Below are 21,095 nucleotides of genomic sequence, written 5' to 3'. Positions count from 1 at the left end.
ATCTTACAAATAATCAAGAAAACTAACAAATATTATCTGGGAAAAATTTAGAAATTTAAAAACTATAGTTTGGTAGACATCCTGTGTGTTTGGTGAGCTTTGACTACACATTCTTGCTGTTGCCTTTTCAGCTTAATCCTTGTTGCAAGTGTCTTGGTAAGCGTTGGCTGTGGATAGGTAGTTACAAGTGGCTACTGGTTACAATTGGTTTCTGGGATGTAACAATTGAAAAAAAAAAAATATATATTTCAGTAGGTAATTATATATTTTTTTAATTATAATTAATTTCAAAAATTCCTCAAATATATAAATGTTCATGTTTAATTTGGTTGAATTATCTTTGTAACACATTTATTTGTAAAGTCAATTTCTCTATGAGCAACTGTCACATCATCACAATATAATTTATGTTTAAAAATTGCATTTATTAAACATGAAAAAAATGACTGCAGACTGAAAAAAATTCTTAGTTTGGAATGTTTAGTTGAAAGGTTTAGTTAGATATGAAAAGATTTATTGGTGAGCAGTGTAATAAAGACATTTTAAAGCTTAATTACATCTAAAACCACCAGACTGTTCAAGGTTATGGACTAATGGTATGATATTAGAAGACTTTTGAGCTGGACTAAACTCTTAAAACATTTTGTTTTGTTGCTATTTATTCAACGAGTGCAAAACTTACCTAACCTATGAAGATGAAGCATTTTTACAGTATCTGACCCGTAACTCTCAAGCTCACCGCTTCCTTTTCCACAGTACAGTCATGTAACCAACTTTAGTATCATAATATTTATAGCACATTACGTTCATTTAATTTTTCCCAATTTATATTTAAATTAAATAAATATTTTTGTATTATCCATTGGGGAAGTTTCCCCGTGGCAGTAAGCTACTGGCATTGCCTCTGATCTGGGCAGTCAGGGGATTGGCTTGTGTTTAAGATTTCACACTGTGTTGATGCCAGGTGGTTGCTACTTGGTTTCATTTCAGTATTTTTTTTAGCATTCTGGAGTTAGAATTATGGTTAAATAACTGACCTGTTCTAGTTGCTAGAATCAGGTTTTTTAAAGAACATGTTGACTTACGTAGACTCATATATTTACTATCAAATTAAAGACAATTAAAATAAAAAGTTTTTATAAGGAAAGTATTTTGAGCTGAGTGAATTTAATGTAATATAGCTGATGGCTGTGAAAGCGAGTCGGTGAGGGGCGGGGGGTGGCTTGCAGGACAAGGAGAACGCACCACAGGGCAAGAAGCTGCGCAAGGCGGTGTGCATGGAGGAGGCACGAAGGCGAGATAGCGACCCTCCTCCGCCACTACCGCCCAAGCCCAAACACCTGCCCTCTCCCGCGCCCTGGCAGCCGCAGCCTCGCGGAGTGTTCCGTGCACCTGCCGAGATCACCAACAGTGGGCGCCTCGCGGGGTCGCGGCGTGCCGTCTACCTGGAGGAGCCGAGCAGCAGCTTCGTGTGACGTTCCCCAACACCCATTCATTTTCCTGTTATTACTCATTGGCCTTTGAGGATTCAAGTAGCCTAAACATTGTTTTACAATTTGAAAGTCTGGATGTTGATGTACTAAATTATAAAAATTACCAACTACACACAACCTTTGTGGTTTCAGATAATATACTTAGAGTGCAGTGTTGACTTTGAGGTAGGTCATTGCAATTTTTCACATGTTGATGTGTATTTAATAGTTGGTGTTGATAAAAGTTTTTTTTTAACACGAGGCAGGATTTACGGCTGGCTGGAAGTATATTTTATTGCAGGACTTCTATAAATCTGTGTTCAAGAACATCTATATGGAACAAAATAATGAATGTTCAAGGTATGTTGCTACCAACTTAACACAAACTGTGTAAAAGTGCGGTTGTATTTACCGTTACATGTTTGTCATTGGCTCTGGGGCTAGCGATGTGCTAGTGCACTTGAGGCCCGTGCAGCCGATGGGCATCCTTGTTGCAATCGCAGAGCCCTCGAGTTCTGTTCACTTGCATCGCTGGCTTAGTCACTTGTAAACCCACACTCAGCATGTTCCCTCCCTCGCTGGTTCGGGGATACGGAAGGCAGGGGCAGTGTTATTACTCCAGTACGTGCCTTGTATGTAGACTAATAACTGTCAAGATTCTGGTTTAATGAATTTAATGAACATTTGTTACTTTCACAAATGACTTTCATTTATTTATTTTTAATACAGACTGTTCAAAGTTGAATCTAAGAACTTTAAGTATTTTATCACACCTTCTTTACTGCATTCTACAAAATCACCACCTCGCAAGACCGTACTAACTTTTTTGAAATTTAGAAATGTTTTTAAAATAGTGTAAAACAAGTGCAATTTTTTTACTGCACATTTTCTGAATCCATGAATGTTTTTATTATATTTTTCCAGTTTGAATTTTTTTTTTTAATTTAATAGTTAAAGTTACATGAACATTAAATAACTCTAGATAAAGCTTCAGAAAATAATAGTAAACGAAACTTACCAAATGATGCTCTGGGACAATGTGGTCGTGGACAGCAGGAAGTGTTCGAGCTACAGACAAGCACCAAGCAAATGGCATCAAGCATGTAGCTGCTGAGATATCATCACACTATTAGGGATTCAGTTTGAAAATTTATAATGGAAATAAAAATCTTGATATTTTTATGTAATCAGTAAACTATATACTATAATAAGTACTAACAACAGTTTTTTGATGTTTTACATGGTATTTTTGTGTGTGCTTACTGAGATAATGTGACATGAGGCTTAATTTTTTAGAGTAAGAAAGAGTTATAAATAAATTATCAATATTTATTAAGAAAAAATATATATGTTATGTAAGTTCTAAGTACAGATTTCATTTTTATTGAATTTTAAAATTTAAAATGCTTTGCTGCTTTAATTAAAAGTAAAGTATTTTATGTAATAATTTGAAATTCACATAGAGAATGCTTGTATTTACATTTCAGGAACTATGTCTTAGGAGCAGGCCACTCAAAATTGTTCAATTATACTGGAAGACTGTAGTCCAAACGTCAAGCCATGTTTGTTAGTGGGAGTGCTGTCATTATGTTCTATCTCCCTCCTCCCCCCCCCCCTCTCTCTCTCTCTCTCTCTCTCTCTCTCTCTCTCTCTCTCTCTCTCTCTCTCCCCCCCCCCCCTCCCCCCACCATATTTGTGTGTACACACACCTACATACAGAATGAGTCTGAATTTTATCAACAAATGTCGGCTGCAGGTACATCACGACAAAATAAGTTGAAAACAAGTGCTTCCCAAGTGTGGTAGTGTGTCTGCCCAGGCGCGTGGTTCAGTGAGCCGCCGGGGCGTCTTTAAAGTGGAGGCTTAGCAACATTTTTATTGTAAATAGTTATTAATAATATTATAACATATATTATTAATGAAACAGAGCATTTGTATACTGTTCAATTAGATGAGTTATGCAAACACCACAAGTTTTGTGGATATAAAAAAATTATTTTATTGGCAAAAATGTGGAAAATAAAGGTGATACTCCCAATTATTTCAATGAAATAATTTTGTTACTGCCACAAAATTAGTATTGGTTCTATAACTACATTCAATCAAACAGAATCCAGACGCCCATTGTTCCCTTTGAATACTTGATTATTTACAATAAAATTGTTTGTAAACTCCATCTTCAAAGACTTATACCAGCTTTGGGAAGCACTTTAGACCATGAGTAGGTTTTCAACTCATTTTCTAATGATGAACCAGCAGCTGAAGTTTGTTGTTTGAATTTAGATTCATCCTGTATATACATATACATTAATATAATGAAATTGTTAATGGTAAGATATCACAAGGGCCACGATTATATGGTGAATCGCAAAATCGCGAAATTTTCTGCGAATTTATATGGAAAAATGTGAAAAAAGCGATTTTTAAGAAAAACCTTAAATAACACCGAAATCACACAATACAAGTCTGTTATACTTTAATGTGAAAAGCTTGATAGTCAAGACTTGCCCGGGCCCTGGTTGATAAGCTGGAAGAATATCCTGCCTTGCATTTATACGTGCTTCCTCTAATCAGCGTTAGGGCGCTGTCTGGTCAGCGTGTGTGTTAGTGAAGCGGGATGATAAGAGCGACGCTCAATGGTAGTTCTAGCGCGGCTCTGAACTGACGCGCAGTCATCTCGTTCCCGTCAGATAATTGTGAAATTTGAGCGGTGACCGTAACATTATATGGCGGAAAAATAAAGATAAATGTGTAATGCATTTCCCTCTGATACTTTCAAGAAATTTGTAACGTGTTTTTTACACCTAAAACTTCGAAGACATATCTTTTAGCCATTTTATCTCCTCTAAATCCTCTTAATCCGATATCAAAAGAACCAGTTGGGCATTAACAAATTCTTAAATGCTTTTCGTAAACAGACTCCAGTCGGATATCTAGTGTAGTTTGGAAATCGCGTAGGTTTTTTGTGGCTGTGCGCGGATCACGATGTAGTTGCCATTAGTCACGCGCCGAGAATGTTGTCCGGCAGGAAGGGAGAGTATACTTCATTTGGGGTAAAAATGAATACTTTTATGCCCTGCTAAATTTTTCCATTAAAGAAATTTTGAAGTTTCAGTGATTTTCCAGCAGAAATAATGTGTAACTAACAAACAAATTGTATCAAAACAATTAACGGTAAATGGCTGTCATGGGGGCCCCTAAAAATTTTTCATTTAACCAGAAATGGACTATACAAACCTGGCTTTCGTCGTACGCAGTTTGGGGAAGGGGAGGAAGGATGTTGACAGTTTCACATGCCAAAGGATGTTGAAGGAGGAGGGGGAGAGAGACACGATGGTTTGAATGCCTGGGAGGGATGAACCTTGAAGTCTAGTCAAGGGAAGAGGTAAGCCGTATGACGTCATGCATCCACCCCCTGTGCTGCCACCAGCCTGTCTAGACGAGATTCCCGCGCTCCCACTTATGTTGCACAAGCTACTGCTGCCGTATTTTTAAGCAGAATGTCCTTTTTTTTCTCTCTTATACGAACATTAGTACGATTATTATAAACCCACACACAATATATGCTGCGTGTTAAATAATGGCTTTTTAATAACTTTTATTGTGAGTTTTACAATTTTTTCCCCAATTATTTTTGTATTGGTGCCAAAATATCAGATTTTTTTGACGGTTCCTGAGAATGTATGGTACTTTTTAAGAGAAAATGTTTAACCATAACTTTAAAATGTTGATTACATGTGATTCTAAACAACACAATAGGCCCAACTGCTATTTTTTTAGTCACAATCGTGAAATATATTGTGTAAGTACCATGAAAACCTAAAAAAGCCATATTTTTTCAAAAGACGAAATAACGACAAAATGTGTGGTTTTAAATGACGAAATCAGGTTCAAAATAAAACCATATAATCTTGGCTCTAGATATCACGTAACTGTAAGCTAAATAATATAGTTTACATATCTCTAGTGCCTTGCAAAATTGTAACAATAAATAAATTACAACTAGGTACCTGGTTATTTTATATTGTAAATTTTCTTGCCAGCATATCAGCAATTTAAATTCAGTTTTGTATGTAAAATAGCTAATTATTGAATACTTATTAGTATGTATTGTTTTAGGTATTTAAAAATAACATATAAAATAGACATTTGCTTATCCAGAAATAATCATCCGAGAAGCGCATGCACCCCGCAGGTCTGTCACGGCAACCTGCCGCCCAGTCCATCGCCCACAACCAACGCGTTCTGATGTCTACCTATCCCACCTCATAATGTGATTATTAGGCCTGTGCGAATATCAGTTTTTTAGTTCGAAATTAATATGAATATCAAATTATTTGCGAATATGAATTACACAAATAATTTCTAAGTCAAAGTTTGGTTAAAATATGTCAGTTACATTAATTATGTTAAAAATTAGTATAATTAGTTAAATTATAAAATAATCAGTTTTTTTAATTATGCAGCTAACCTAACTAACCTACCTACCTACCTAACTACCTACCTACCTACCTACCTACCTACCTACCTACCTACCTACCTACCTACCTACCTACCTACCTACCTACCTACCTACCTACCTACCTACCTACCTACCTACCTACCTACCTACCTACCTACCTACCTATCTACCTTACCTTACCTACCTTACCTTACATTACCTACCTACCCACCTTACCTACCTTATCTTACCTTACCTACCTACCCACCTTACCATACCTACCTTACCTTACCTACCTACCCACCTTACCTTACCTACTTTACCTTACCTACCAGTGGCGAGGCGTGAGGTTTACATGAGAGAAAGCAACAACTCCGTTCACCTCAAAAATGGGGGGGGGGGGGGGGGGGGGTGTTTCCGGAGGCCCTCCCCCGGGAAAATATGGATTTCAAGGCACTTGAGTAGTTTTCTTAACTGAACATTGACTATTCCACAGGTAGAAAAATTGACTTTTTTTTAAATTATAAATTATTTTGAAAAATAATAATGTTTGACTTACATTATTCTGATCGTAAAATACCTACTCTACATTATTTATATACTAAGTGGGAGTGTAGTATCATCGATATCTGGTACAAAAAATATAAACAGACAACACATGGCAAACTAAGTACTTAAAATAAAGAGAAGAACCTCATAAAAATGTACTAGAATAGTAAAAATTATATCTTGGTATTTTTCGTACCAACACAAAAGAAATTATCTTCATACGTGATCAGAAACTCTGTTAACTGATATGTGTACCAATAAACTGGCACGTCAATCATTCCATTCCTGAAACGCCACCTCGCCACCTGCCATGCTGAACTGTAGCAGACATAGCCGAAGCAGTCTGCGGAAGAATTCCACCGTCTGCTTCGGCCATGTTCGCTTCAGTTCGGGAAGAAAGCGTTACCTTCGTAGCTTCTACCACGTATTTTTACAGCCAATCCCCTCCTCGAACCTTTGTACCATGCCACCTCCCTTCCGAAAGGAAACTACTGCGGAAGCCTTCCTGCTGAAAGCGGTCTTACCAGCGCTTCTAAAACTAGCAACGCTTCTAAAACAGCATGTTTTGTGTATTGTGTGTCAACGAGTTCTTTTCTTATAGCGCACAGCGCACAGTACTGGGTCCCAAGAAGATAGTGTAAAAAATACATACACCTAACGGCACGAGCCAAACTAAAATACTATTCTGAATAAAATATTTATTTAAAAAATACAATGTCTGGAAACTGCCTGGGCAAGCACTGCTTGCCTTGCTTGCCCTGACGAGACGCCACTGCACTCGAGAAACCAGAAGATTAAGAAGTGAAGCTCGGAACAAGGGAGAGGAATACACGACCAAAACAGGAAGAATTGTGGTACAAAGAAAGTCATCTTATATAGGTTCTTGTAGGATGAAGTGTGATGAAAGAATATCATCAAATGATGTTAAGGAACTCTTTAAAGATTACTGGGCATTTGGTAATGCTCGTGACAGGGCAATGTACATTGCAGGTCTGCTTGAATTACAAAGAACAGCAGCTCATAGACCAAGATCTGAAGATCCAGATAAGTGTCATTATCGACAGATCACAGTTAAATACAGTGTACAAATTAATGGTCAAAACACAGCAATTTGTAAGAAATGCTTTCTAAGTGTGTTTGGAGAGACCAAGAAATTCATTGAAATGGTATTGGTCAAGAAAAGAGCCTCAGTTAGTGGTTTGTTTGAAGGAGACGGAAGAGGAACTTCAGTTCCTCCAAATAAAATATCTGAGGAACGCATGCAACTGGTACAAAACCATTTATTATCTTTTCCAGCTTATGAGAGTCATTACTCTCGAAGAGATTCAAAAAAGAAATATTTACCACCTCATTTAACATTAGCTACCATGTATGATGAATATAAGAAAGTATATGGCAATGAATCAGTTTCAAGAAAAGTGTATGAGAAAGTGTTTCACGATTTGAAGCTATCCATTAAAAAACCCAACAAAGACACATGCCAGCGTTGTGACCGTCTGAAAATGTCTATAGCTATGAGCAAAAATAATGAGGAGAAGATAAAATTAGAAACATGTTTTGTGTGTCGAGTTATTTTATTATAGCGCACAGCGCACAGTATTAGGTCCCAAGAAGATAGTGTAAAAAAATACATACACCTAATTGCATGAGCCAAAGTAAAATACTATTCTGAATAAAATATTTATTTAAAAAATACATTGTCTGGAAACTGCCTGGGCAAGCACTGCTTGCCTTGCTTGCCCTGACGAGACGCCACTGTTACCTACCTACCCACCTTACCTTACCTACCTACCCACCTTACCTTACCTACCTTACCTACCTACCCACCTTACCTTACTAACCTTACCTACCTATCCAAGATACCTTACCCACCTTACCTACCTTACCCACCTTACCTTACCTACCCACCTTACCTAAATTACCCACCTTACCTACCTACCCACCTTACCTACCTTACCTTACCTACCTACCTTACCTGCCTACCCACCTTACCTACCTTACCTACCTACCTACCTTACCAACCTTTCCTACCTTACCTTACCTACCTTACCAACCTTACCTCTGTACCTTACCAACCTTACCAACCTTACCTACGCACCTTACCAAGTTTACCTACCTACCCAACCTAATTGGTCCGAAAATAGGCCGACCCCTTCTACAGCACACTCAAAATCAGGGAAAAATAAATTTTAACTAACTAAAATTATTATCAGCAGCATATTATCTCAGTAACACTTCAAATAAGTTAGTATTTATTGAACTGACAAATTGTGTTATTCTTACTTACCAAAATATATAAATATACATAATATATAAGCTGTGTTTCCGTTTATCTTCATATTCTTTTGTAGTGGTGCCAACATTTTATACGGCAATGGCTACATTTCGGCAATGGCTACATTTTCTAAGTTCATAGAAATTGCGACGTAAAAACATTTACCGGTATGTTTAACTTTGACGTAAAAAAAACCAAAATGGTTTCATGTAAAACGTGTATGAATCAACGATAAAACAGCCAATATTGCAAATAGGTTTTATTGTTCTTGTTACTGTTGGTATGTACCGGTATTTGTTTATTCATGTCGCAACTACAAGTTGCCAACACTGGTGCCATTTTGTTTTTCCTGTGGTAGAAGAGTAAATAAAACATACTACGGTAAATAACCTTACTGCAAAATTGCTGTTTTTACTAATTGTTTTTTGTAAATACCACATTTTACAAGAAAATAAAATTACCGCAGCCTGTTAAATACAGTTCAAAAATAACCAGACCGAGCTTTTAAAAGCTATGTGCTACAAGTGACCACATCTGTGTACTTAACTTAAAATATGATACATTATTGGGGTTAAGTGTGTTTACTAAATTTCTAAGTTGGAAAAATTACTAATTCCACGTAAGTATGGTGTAATTTTAGGTCAATGAATTGTATATCTGATATCATTTTTATGCCATAAGTGATTCTCCTTGAAATGTATGTGTTTAATCATACTATTTTGGCTAGTGCCCCATTATAGGCCGACTCTAGATTTCAAGGTTGACAAAACTGGCAAAAAAGGTCGGCCTATCTTCGGACGAATACAGTACCTACCTACCTATTCAGTTTCTATTCACCTCATTTTCCACAACCTGCTACTCTACATATTGATCCATAAAATTTTCCAAAGCATAAAATATTGTGAAATCCATTACAAACTTTTTTTATGTAAAAATGTGATTTTTTTTTTTAAATACTGTACCACAATTATTGATTGAATGAAATAGTACTTGGGTGGTTCTGAAATTAAAGGGAATTTGAGGAGGTGAAAAAAAAAATATAAATAAATAAAAAATTGAAATTTTACTCTTAGAATGTTATTTACATGTATAATAATATAGCACTTCAGAAAAAGGTCAAGGAAACATATTTAAAATAAAACAACAGTTTTCTCATTTTCCTGAACATGGAGGTTACATTTCAAGCCACGGAGGTTACAAGCGACACTTTAAATGATAATATAGCAGTATTAAATGAAACAAAATAAGTAACTTAAAACTGTAACAAAGTCATATTCAAGTTAAAAGATAATTGCATATGAATAAATTTTTATAAGCCTATTAAACACGAGAAATGTCTATTTTTAAAGTACTATTTATATTTTGCTAAATTTCAGGAAACTTATAACGACATCTCTTGTTCAGAATTTTTGTTACAATTATAAAATTATCGATTTTATTACAACATTAAAAACATCATATTTTGGTGGAAACATAAATCTATATCTTGTCCAAATTTCCTTAAAAAACTAATAGTACACTCTTGTTCAACAGAAGATTAAACAATGCCAACATAATGCCTTAGGTATTTGTAGTTTTACAAAATTTCACACAAACAAGATTATTTTCTATGTAGTATTCTTTAGAGCTTTATTCCATGTCACTGTCTGAAGAGTAGACATCACTGTATCTTAATTTTGGCTGAGATTTTTTTGATACTGAAAATAATAAATTAAGGAAAATATTTAGTCAATGATATCATAAACACAATTTAATGAATTTGTTTTATCTTTAATTGAAAGTACAACCTAAATTAAAAATTATTTTATCTTAGTGAGTTACCTCTAATAGCCTTTACAGAGGTAACTGACTAAAAAATAAATGAAAAAATAATTGGAAATGATAGTTGAAAAGGATACATTCACTGGTGTTTACGACAGGCACAGGATTGTAGGATCCCAGGTGATAATGTTGACACTTATCATCAGGTCTACATTTAAAGCAACTAAGTCTGCGCATATTTAGTGCCTTAGATTTGCTTACGCATGTCACTTGGTGACACTTCATTGTTCCAAGAAAGGGTGTAAGGGGTAGATTCAGCATTTTGTCCATTTTTTTAATCTCATCTATCACAACTGTAAATAGTTGGATTTTTGTCTTCTCTTTTAAAACATTAAACAGACTCTTGAAATCAGCAAGGTCTTGTCCCTCTGCTACGAGACGATCTACTGTTCGTTTCATTGAGCCACCAACACCATCTGGTGCTCCCTTACCATGACCATAGGCGTGCGCACGGTAGGTGCCACAGGTGCCTTGGCACCACCATTAGGGTTAACGTTATTTTGTTTTTTACAAGCAGAAATAATACATACTTACAAAAATCCGTATTATTTCAAAAAAAATATGTTTTCCAATCGTGTCGAGTTACAGATATGTGCTCATAACACTATCAGTATATCAATTATGAATAGAACCAACTATACACTCGGAAACAAGCCAGGTGCAATAAATTACTTGTGTTGTACACGCGGGCCGCGGCTACGAAACTTTTGAAATGTAAATACTTCTCCTACTTCTCCTCGAATTACATAGAATGCACGCTCGGTGTCCACTGTTCATTCCACTCGGCAGGCGCACGGAATAATAGCCGCCGTCCGCTAGGTAGCACTACTGTAGTGTTTACTCTTACTGTTTACTGTTTACTGTTCTAATGAGTACACGAGTACAGCCTGTGTTTGTTAAGTGGATCACTCATTAATTAATTATTTTATTTTCACTAGTTGACAGTTGTTATGGTTCGTTAATTGCTGTATATATCTGTCTGTATGATGTATAAATGGGTGATTAAAATTAAAAAGTTGGGACCCGAAAAGGATTACTCAATGACTTATATGCATTCGCCGACAAACATTTTTGTTGTATTCCAAAAGTTAAAACTTTTGCCCACTCTTATTTGTGTATTTTTATTATTTTAATATTTGACATATTTGAGGTATGTTACAAAAACTCCCTTGACTTGTTGATTTTAAAACTTAACATTTGAGAATGTTTTTTCTAGCATTTATTTGGCGTCTTCAGAAAACATGTAAGTACGGTTTTTCAAAGCCACCAGCATGAATTCCGTGCAAACAATTTGTGCAATTTACTTTATGGCTCAACAAAGCTTAAAACTGTAAATAGTTTAGTAGTTTTCCTGGCGATTAAAACGTTCAAAGCCATAATTTGTCATAAAAAATGTTAAAATTTTAACATCTGTATATTTAATGCTTTTGTTCGGAAACACCTTAAATAGCACCATTTAGCGCTTTCAAATCCAAATTTTTCCGGGGGAGAACCCCCCCCCCCCCACCCCCCGCTTTAGGCTCGGGTATGTGAATGATAGGGCTGTTGTGTAATCTGGCACCACCACTACTGAAGTCCTGCGCACGCCTATGACCATGACCACTCTCGGAGTAATTCCATGTGAGGCTTTCAAGGCAAAATTTGCTCAGATACACTTTCATTAAATAGAACATACATTTGTTCCTGTACTGAGTTGCAGGACTGTCACTAAAAAAATGTAAATTATTAATGTTGGGAAAATAGCTTCTTTTGATGTACGACATGATTTTTTCAATGTGTGTTGCAATAGCAGAAGCATCATGTCTAAGACTTTCTGACAGAGAACAAACAGGAATGGTTTTCAGGTCAGAATCTTTTTGTTTCAAGTACACTACTCCTGTGTGCAAAGTAATTTGCTGGTGAGAGCCTCCAAAATGCACACTTTGAATTTCTTGAAAATATTTGCATTCATAGTTCTCACTAAAATCTATGTGTATCAGCACGTCATTGTCTTTCAGCTTTTTTTTTTCAAATTGCAAATAGTTTGATACTGATGAATTACGCGAACAACATTATTCATATACTCTGCTTTCATGTCTAAAAGCATTTCAACTGCATTCTTAATTGATGTTTTAATATATTTTTTTTGTTATTTTTCTTATACATTTTTTTCTTTTCCTTTCACCAATATGTTTTCTTTTTTCCAAACCCATTGTTCAATTTCAATTTCTTTGTCTTGGAGTAACTGTATTTTAATTTTGTTGTGTCTGCATTCCTTGCATTTTCTCTCTAGACAGATTTCCTTTGTTTTTTCACCTTCACAACATAGTGACTTAATTAATTGATCACTATCTATGGCTTCGATTACTTTTAAATTCTTCAACTTCTTAAAAACCAACTCAAAATGTTCATGCTTCACACATAAACAAGTCTTTCTGTACTTAATTTTTCGCAAGTATGACCCAAAAGGGCTGAAAAAAACAAAATGTTGAACAAGATATGTTATACCCAAACTCTACCTCAAATTTTTTGTGGAGACTTTTTAAATTTCCTGTTAATATTCTCTTTTGTTTTTTCACCTTTCGTTTTGTAATGCAATCTTTTTTTCCAGGTTCAAGTCTACTTACATCATCCTGTTCAAAAAATTTAATTACATCTGATTTAACTTTTATTTGATTTGTGGTCCTGTATGTTAATGTTGTTTTTAAACTTTCGTGAATATTTTTCCCTTTATTAACATGTTGAATTCTCTTGTAGTAAGATTGTACACAATCTTTCATTTTTCTTACGGACTTGTATTTTTTAATAATTTTGCCTGATAACACTAAAGCTTTAAGGGATTTCCGAGAATGTTTGTTTTTATCAAACTTTTCTTGAATTTGGGTTGTAAGCGCAGAAGAAAATTCTAGACTTTTTCTCACTTTGGATGATACATTTCCTCCTCTAAGAAGTGTTCTTACTTTCATCCTTGGGCTATTTTTATTGCTTACTTTACCTTTAAAGGGGAAGAACTTTTTTTTGTATCCATCCCCACGTCTTCTTGATTTTTCTAGTTTCTCCTTGAGCTTTTTTTGTTCTTTATAAAATTTTGATCTGTTCCTTTTTTTTCAATCTTTTACCACTTTCCTCTCTGCTCGTTCCCGCCCGACCAATATTAGGTTCATAAAGAATTACATTCTCATCCATCATTATGTTAGCTGTATTGCTGTCATTGTTGCTGGGAGGAGGTGTATGCTGTTCCAAAGTTTGGTATAGTTCTGTATCTTTTTTCTTCTTTTCTCTGTGCCTTTTTACTTTTTCCCGTACAGCTTTTCTCTGCACACGTTTTTCTCTGTCATTCATCTGGGAAACTTTTTTAATCTTTCCACATTCAGTTCTCGCCTTTCTCTTTCTTTCCTTTTATGCTCTTCATATAATGCAGGATCTTCTTTAATTCTATCCCTTCTTTGTTCGGACACTCTTTTCATCTGTCGTATCGTTTCTGTTTGAGCATCTTTTATTTTACCACGTATTTTCTTATTTGCATTTCTACTTTTCATAGCAGCTGAAGCTGTACTAAGATCTTTCTTCCTCTCTTTTTTTCTTGCAGCCATTTCAAACTGCACCTAATGAATGAATTAAATCAATAATTTCATGTAGTCATAGACCTAACTGTAGCAACCAGGTATGGGCCCCGGGGAAGGAAGGAGGGCAAGGGTCATTGCTGGTAAATGGACATTTACATTTTACAATTTTAAATTTAAACGTTATATTTTTCATCTTGGAACGAGCCATGACTCATTTCCCGCTCCCTGGGCACACACCTGACAGTAATTAGTTTAAACATATGTCTACAGTGGCTATTAAAGTAAGAATATCAAAACAGTTTATCTGCAGTTTTACTGCAATTTTTATATAAAAAACTGATTGATAAATTAGATTATAAATCTATAAATAATTAGGCCTATAACATAACTTTCTGTAACCTCCATTGTTAACTGTAACCTCCATTGTTAACTGTAACCTCCATTGTTAACACAACCCATGGAGGTTACTTCCATGGAGGTTACAAATAAGTAGCATTGCCATGCTTAAAACCTAACCTAAAAGATTGAGAATTAACTGCCTTGGTTTTTAGAGAGAAAAATAGCTATTTAATAAGAGTTAATTAAAAAAGTATGTTTAATACTATAAGGAATAATGTTAGTAAACACATGGAGGTTACAAGAACAAAAATAACTCACTTGGTTTTCAAGAATTGAAAGGCTTTTTCACAAACAAAATAAAACTACACACATCCAACATCATCACCAGACAAAATGGCTGATGTGAGCTTCACTTCAGCTCTGATAAAGAAGACACTGCTGCTATCTAGTGGGATTTAAATCAAGTTTAAGTTATTCCACAGCAGTTACCTCAGCACTCCGTGGACAACTTTAATGTTTAAAATTAAGCAATTAAATAAACTAAAATTGTTATTTCTTTGTGAATAGTAAATTAGTTATACAATAAATAAATGTTTAATCAAGAGTTTTACACAAAAACATTATTAATCAGGTTTATTTCTTTAGTTAACACAAAAAAAATGTGGGTGTGGACATTCCATGAAGGTTACATTTCCCATATATTGCATTTTTTTTTAAATATAAAATTAAATAAATATGTGAAATAAAAACTGCAAACATTACATATCAACTTTTTCCTACTTAATACCAGCTTCCTCATTTAAAATATTAATTGTTAAGCCAATAATATCCCAGGGACAAAAAAAATCACCTTAATTTCAGAACCACCCATTTACATATCTAAACATCTAAACCCTAGCCATTCACAAGTTTTCATTGTTAACTGCAGCCAGGTAAATTGTATTTTAGTTAAGTAATATTATAAAACACAATTTTTTCTAGTATCATCTAAAATCTTAAACCATTATTAATTTTGTTTACATATACTGTATATATATATTTTTCTGAGTCACAATGTCTGTTTCATTTTAGATACATACAGCAAGTAAGCTGCTACTATATCACATGGTGTTAGATTGGTTGTGACTATCAATTTATACACCGTTGAAACTATGATGATTTCTTCTATTAATACCCATCTCAATGGAGTATTCAGTTTTGAGGTGTGGTAGTCCGTGTTTGTTTGTTTTTTTCCCACTTATGGTGCGAGTGATGAAAATAATACAAATATATTTTGTTTTCAAGTTTGAAAAGAATATGTAGTCTCCACCATTCCTATGCCAGACCCAAACTTGTGCAACAAAAATGAGAAGTAAAGCAGAACCTTGGCTACGCCATTTTGTAGTGTGTATAACTATGCACTAAAACAGTATAAAAATATTCCTGTACACTCTACAGTCTGGGTGATGGCAGATTGAAGCATTAACTTTTTCCTTTAAATTAGTACCACTGATTAATTTCCATAACTTTTCCAGGATTTCAAGCAAGTTCCCTGACTTCTCCTGACCAATTCCAACTCCCCTGACTTTCCAGAATGTACACACCCTGACAGTAGGATAGAGTGGGGGAATTCCGATCATCGGGGTAATTCCGACCACTATTGATCTCTGAAATACCGATTTATTTGAGTCGTTTGTATGATGCTATGCTCTTCAGGAGGATAAATGAAGCTCGTTCATATAGTTGGCGCGATTCTGCCTGCGTAGAGACAGCCGCAAGAGTATTTTGTTTATTTCGTCGATAATTCTTGTAAGAAATTTGGATCATATTATGTAAGGTAGGTAATAAAGTAGCCATAAGTAAAATCTGCAATTATTTGTACACAAGTAAACAGGATTAATATGAATAATAATGAACTTACAAATTTTTTTAACTTACCGTAAGTTACAGAAGATGCGAGTTTGTTTACACATGGTAATTCGGGGGAATTCCGATCAGCACTGATTACCCCAAATAGCATTTTAATCAATAAATTTTAATAATATAAAATATTTTAATAACAATTACGTAATACACTGTTCACAGATGCCTCGACATAGAGTACGAACAACACAAAAAGCATCATGGAATGCTGAAGATTATGAAGACAGATGGTCCCCCAGGTTCTTTGTATCAGTGTTCGAAGTCAGGCTGGATAAATAAGGAACTATTTTTAGCATGGCTAAAACATTTCAGTGCCTTTTGTAAACCAGATCCTAACAATCCAGTATTGCTTGTTCTGGACAACCATTCCAGCCACATATCTCACGAGTCATATGAATTTTGTCGTCACAATGGAATAATCATGCTGTCTCTGCCTCCACACACATCCCATAGAATGCAGCCTTTGGATGTTGCTTTCTATGCACTGCTGAAGAAGGCCTATCACGAAGCATGCAGAAGATGGATGGTAAATCATCCCTACGAAAAACTCATTCCAGATGAACTTTCCGGACTCTTTAACATTGCGTTTATGAAGGTAGCAACAATTGAGAAGGCAGTCAATGGTTTTCGGAAATCTTAAATTTGCCCTCTAGATCCAGATATTTTTTCTGAAGAGGAATTCTTTCCCAGTTACCTGGAAGAGGTGTATAGGTCTATCATAGAAGGAGGAATTGAAAATGTTACCACTGTCACTTCTCCTTTTATTTCAAGTTCAACTACTGGGAACAGAATTGTCTCGCCCAATATGGATTTTACACATTCCAGTTGTGCTAGTCAATCAAGTTCTTTCATGTGGCTCCAGTGCCAAAAATAATTTCTCGGGTCGCAATAGAGTCAAAGACAAGGCCTAGAAGAAAAAATTGCATTCTCAGATCCTAACTTCAACTCCGCAAAAGAAATGTCTTGAAGATGCTAGGGTAAAAAAGTCTGTTGCAAAAAAAAAAAGTAAGTTCGAATAAGAAAGAAGAAAGGACTTCATGGAGAATTAGGCCCAGATTCCCGGCCAAAAAAGAAACAAAGTCATAAAAAGATACTTCCAGTTAGTTCCTCAGAAGATGATGCAGTTGCTGATCCTTGTGATGACATAGAACCAACAATAAGCAATGCCAAAGACTTTTGCATTCTTTGTAGAGATGGACATGACAATGAACTTTGGTATAGGTCCACTTCGTGTTCAGAGTGGGCTCATGCAGAGTGCACTGGTTTTGATACACCAGACAATTATATTTGTGACTATTGGAAGTCATAAATACCAATCACTTAAGAGTTGATTTTATCAGCTATAATTTACATAATTTTTATTTTGTCTCAACAATTTTTTTTTCCACACAAAATATTTTAATTCATTTGCTTGTAGTGTGCTATGCATTTATTTGTGCTTAAGTATTAGTTAAGTGACAGCCATATGTCCAAAATAATTTAAATATATTGGTGAATATAAATGATCGGAATTACCCAAATGTCGGGGTAATTCCGACTATTAAAAAAAAAATTTTCCCAAACCAATAACAATTTCTTTATTTCTAATACCCACAAGTCAAGTCATAATATAGGAGAATATATATTCTGTTTTACACCTCCATTCTGTAACAAATTGTCATAATATGGACAATCTTGCTTAAGTGATCGGAATTCCCCCACTCTACCGTATTCATTTTATTATCCATCACAGCAAAAATTAAAATAAAATGCACTTTTTCAGTCACAGTATCATATAATTTGGTGTAAAAAAAAATGCTTTTAATTTTAAAACAACAAATTTTTTAAAATTTAGTACTGTCATCAATTGTCCTATTAACTTTTCACGTATTGATTTGAGTTCTATGATGATATGTGTCCTTGCTTTGTCACACCTTTTTCATTTTATCTCCTACAGAAAAAGTTTTACGTTTCTGCAAATCAGCAATATGAAATTAAGTATGATAATATGCAGACAACTAACTGTATTAAACTGCAGCTAAACTGTTTGTGTAGCAGAACAAGATTATACCAAGTGCATGTAAGTGTTAAAATCTTTTGGTTCATTTATTCTGTACATGCATACAGCAGGAGAGAGAGAGCGAGCATGATTCTACATACCAAATTTTAAAACTACCTATGTTTAATGAATGTTAAATGCTATACAGTTAACTTATAAAAAGAAAAATTACTGACATAGTGTTTCATAATTTGCACAACCTGTTTTCAAGATATTTGAAAATATGCTTGGTTATATGCAATAATTGTAATTTGTTCACAATTCAAATGTACTTCATAAGTTAATCTTGCTATTACATACACAATTTTTTGTTTTAAAATTTAAGCATTTTATTTACAAGTAGAGACAGTTGGATAACTTGTTAAATGATTCCTACATTGTTATTATTCAGTGTGTGGTATACAAGATATGCTGATTAAACACCTTACTCAAGCACTCAGAGTTGTATCTATGGAATCTATCTTAGTATGACCAAATATTAAATGATCTTGGCTTTGTCTTCAGTGAAGACTAAATCATTTTCTTCAACCTAAATTTAAATTGAAATATAGTCTTCACACACAGAACAACTACGGAAACTTCCAAATGAATGTCCTTGGTTTAAGTGCTGGCACCAGAAATTTCTTGGTTAGTTAGTTATGGTCAGAGTGCACCACCTCGCGCTGAGACCTACCACCCCTCAGCTGCTCTGATTTCGCCACCTTCGCAGGTAAACATGTGGAAGGAGATGTGATGTTACTTGGAAATAATGACTGTATGTTGGTTCCTAGAAACTGTAGGTTATTGAATCATGTTTTGGTTTGGCAAGGCTTTAAGTTTTTTTTTTTTACCATTATAAATTATTTAAATATTTGTTTGTACTTCGACTAAGTTAACCAGTTTGTCTGCAACTTGTACTACGTACCCATTGTCAGTTGTGGCTTGACATTGTGTGATGTTTGTAACTTTGTGGAAAGGAAGTGGGAAATATTTGTTTTATGCAAAAGTATTATTAGTTGTAAAACTATTGTATTATATTTTGTAATAAAATCAGTATCAATATGCAGAACTGAGCTTATAATTTGCCATAAGGAGAAGCACCAGAGGGCAGCCTCCTAGCTCCTGCTTGACCTTGGACAGCAGAGTGCCACAAACTGCCACAGACTGCACGGCATGCTCCAGTGAAGCACCATGCCGTGCAGCTGCCGTGGAGCTGCCGTGGGTCGGAGTTCATCTTGCCTGCTGCATCTCCGGATCATCCATTATGCCCACTCTTCAAACACTTCGCTCGAAATCTGTTTGCATTATGTAGTTTCTTCCAGGAATAAAAGTAGGTGTGTTTGTGTGTATGCACACATACACACACTTCTTAGAAATAGATTTTATACCCATTTGGCATTTTTCTTGCTACGAAACAGATCACTTCTTATTTAAATTAGTAAGGGGAGAGGAATGATGTGACCGCGTGTGTGTCATAATTATGGTACTTGAGGAGGATATTATGGTATGTATAGTGTAAGATGTAATTGAGGTTCAATGAAAAATAAAGCCAAGATACCTTTCACAGGTGACCCCTCCCTGTTGTTGGAAACCGAGTGCTGTAGCATGCTTAGTCTGTGTCTTGCGTGGTAAGACGTCTCAAAGCAATACATTTACTAGAAATGAAGGGTTTGTAGCCCACTATGCACATCGTGGTGGTCCGGTGCTGTGTGGAAGTTGATCAACTAACAGTCCTGTGTGTGATGTTACAAGTGTTACCATTCAGAAGACCATTATAACGTTAAAACAAAATTGTTATGACCTTTGATAAAAATGTACATTTTTTTCCAATTAAAGAGAGAACCCAACAAAAAAAATAGACTCTTAAGGGGCCCGCCTACATGCAGTGCAAAGTGAGCTGCAGAGGTTTAACAATTAGTTGTTTTTATCGAAACTATATGACATGCGATTACCGATTTCGGATATAAAGGATATTAAGGTACCGGGCATGATCCTAAAGTTGTTTAAGATGTCTCAGACATATAGTCAATTAGTAAATGCATGCCGAATAAGCCTAATTAGCGTATTTTCAGAGGCACGCCAAGCTCACAGTTTTCATTACTGTTGCGTAAAACCACTTTTGGATAGTGCACCAATCCTTTCTCTTTCGCTGCGTATATAATTTGCACTAGGTCACAATGGAAAATTTTGAGAAAAACCGTGATTTCTACGACGTCTTTTGCGTGAATGTTCTCCCCGACTTGTGGCACCGCCACGGCCGCGCGATCCTAGCGAAGGGTGGGCGGGGGAGGTATGTCCGCGCTGCCTCTTCTTGCCGTCTTCTTTCACTCGTGTTTCGCTCGACCAGACTAGCCAGCCGGTGGAAGGGGGGAGGGGGGGCGTGGCCACGACACCCGCAAGCATCTCTCTGCGGGCTGGCTGATCGCGATACAGTCTGTTGTGCTGTGGCCAAACGGCATGAACATTCACCGTGACTATAGGCGGGGACACAAGGCAAAGTTACTGTTGAATACCACAGTACTACTCATATTTTCCTGAATGTATAAAAATTAATGCATTGATTTGTTGTAACGATGGCTAAGCCCCAGCATAAGCTAGGATGATTTTGCTTGAGAGCTAAAGTTTAATCCAAATTTTGGATATATTTAGGGCTAAATGTTTTACTACCAATATTGTGTTTAAGCGTGTTAATTAAAGGGAACTATTAGCCTTTTGGTGTTATGAAGCATCTGTA

At 35.5% G+C, this 21,095-nt stretch overlaps 1 protein-coding gene across 4 annotated transcripts in view; it reads left to right on the top strand.

Annotated features, from left to right (window-relative positions):
* LOC134541626 (regulator of G-protein signaling loco) overlaps positions 1 to 20,637 on the top strand; it is a 107,992-nt gene extending 87,355 nt beyond the window's left edge. For 2 of the 4 annotated variants that reach the window (XM_063385191.1, XM_063385190.1), the window contains exon 11: positions 1,230 to 19,430. In XM_063385191.1, the coding sequence (XP_063241261.1) occupies positions 1,230 to 1,475 (246 nt within the window). In that variant the 3' untranslated portion in view covers positions 1,476 to 19,430. Of the gene's footprint in view, positions 1 to 1,229; positions 19,431 to 19,453 lie in introns of those variants that run through there. The other 2 variants (XM_063385192.1, XM_063385193.1) reach the window with 2 other exon arrangements.
* The last annotated feature ends 458 nt before the right edge of the window (positions 20,638 to 21,095 follow it).

Source organism: Bacillus rossius (genome assembly GCF_032445375.1).
Source record: "Bacillus rossius redtenbacheri isolate Brsri chromosome 4 unlocalized genomic scaffold, Brsri_v3 Brsri_v3_scf4_1, whole genome shotgun sequence".
Taxonomy (NCBI): domain Eukaryota; kingdom Metazoa; phylum Arthropoda; class Insecta; order Phasmatodea; family Bacillidae; genus Bacillus; species Bacillus rossius.
The sequence above is the reverse complement of the archived record's forward strand: the minus strand, read 5'-3'. Positions and strand labels throughout refer to the sequence as shown.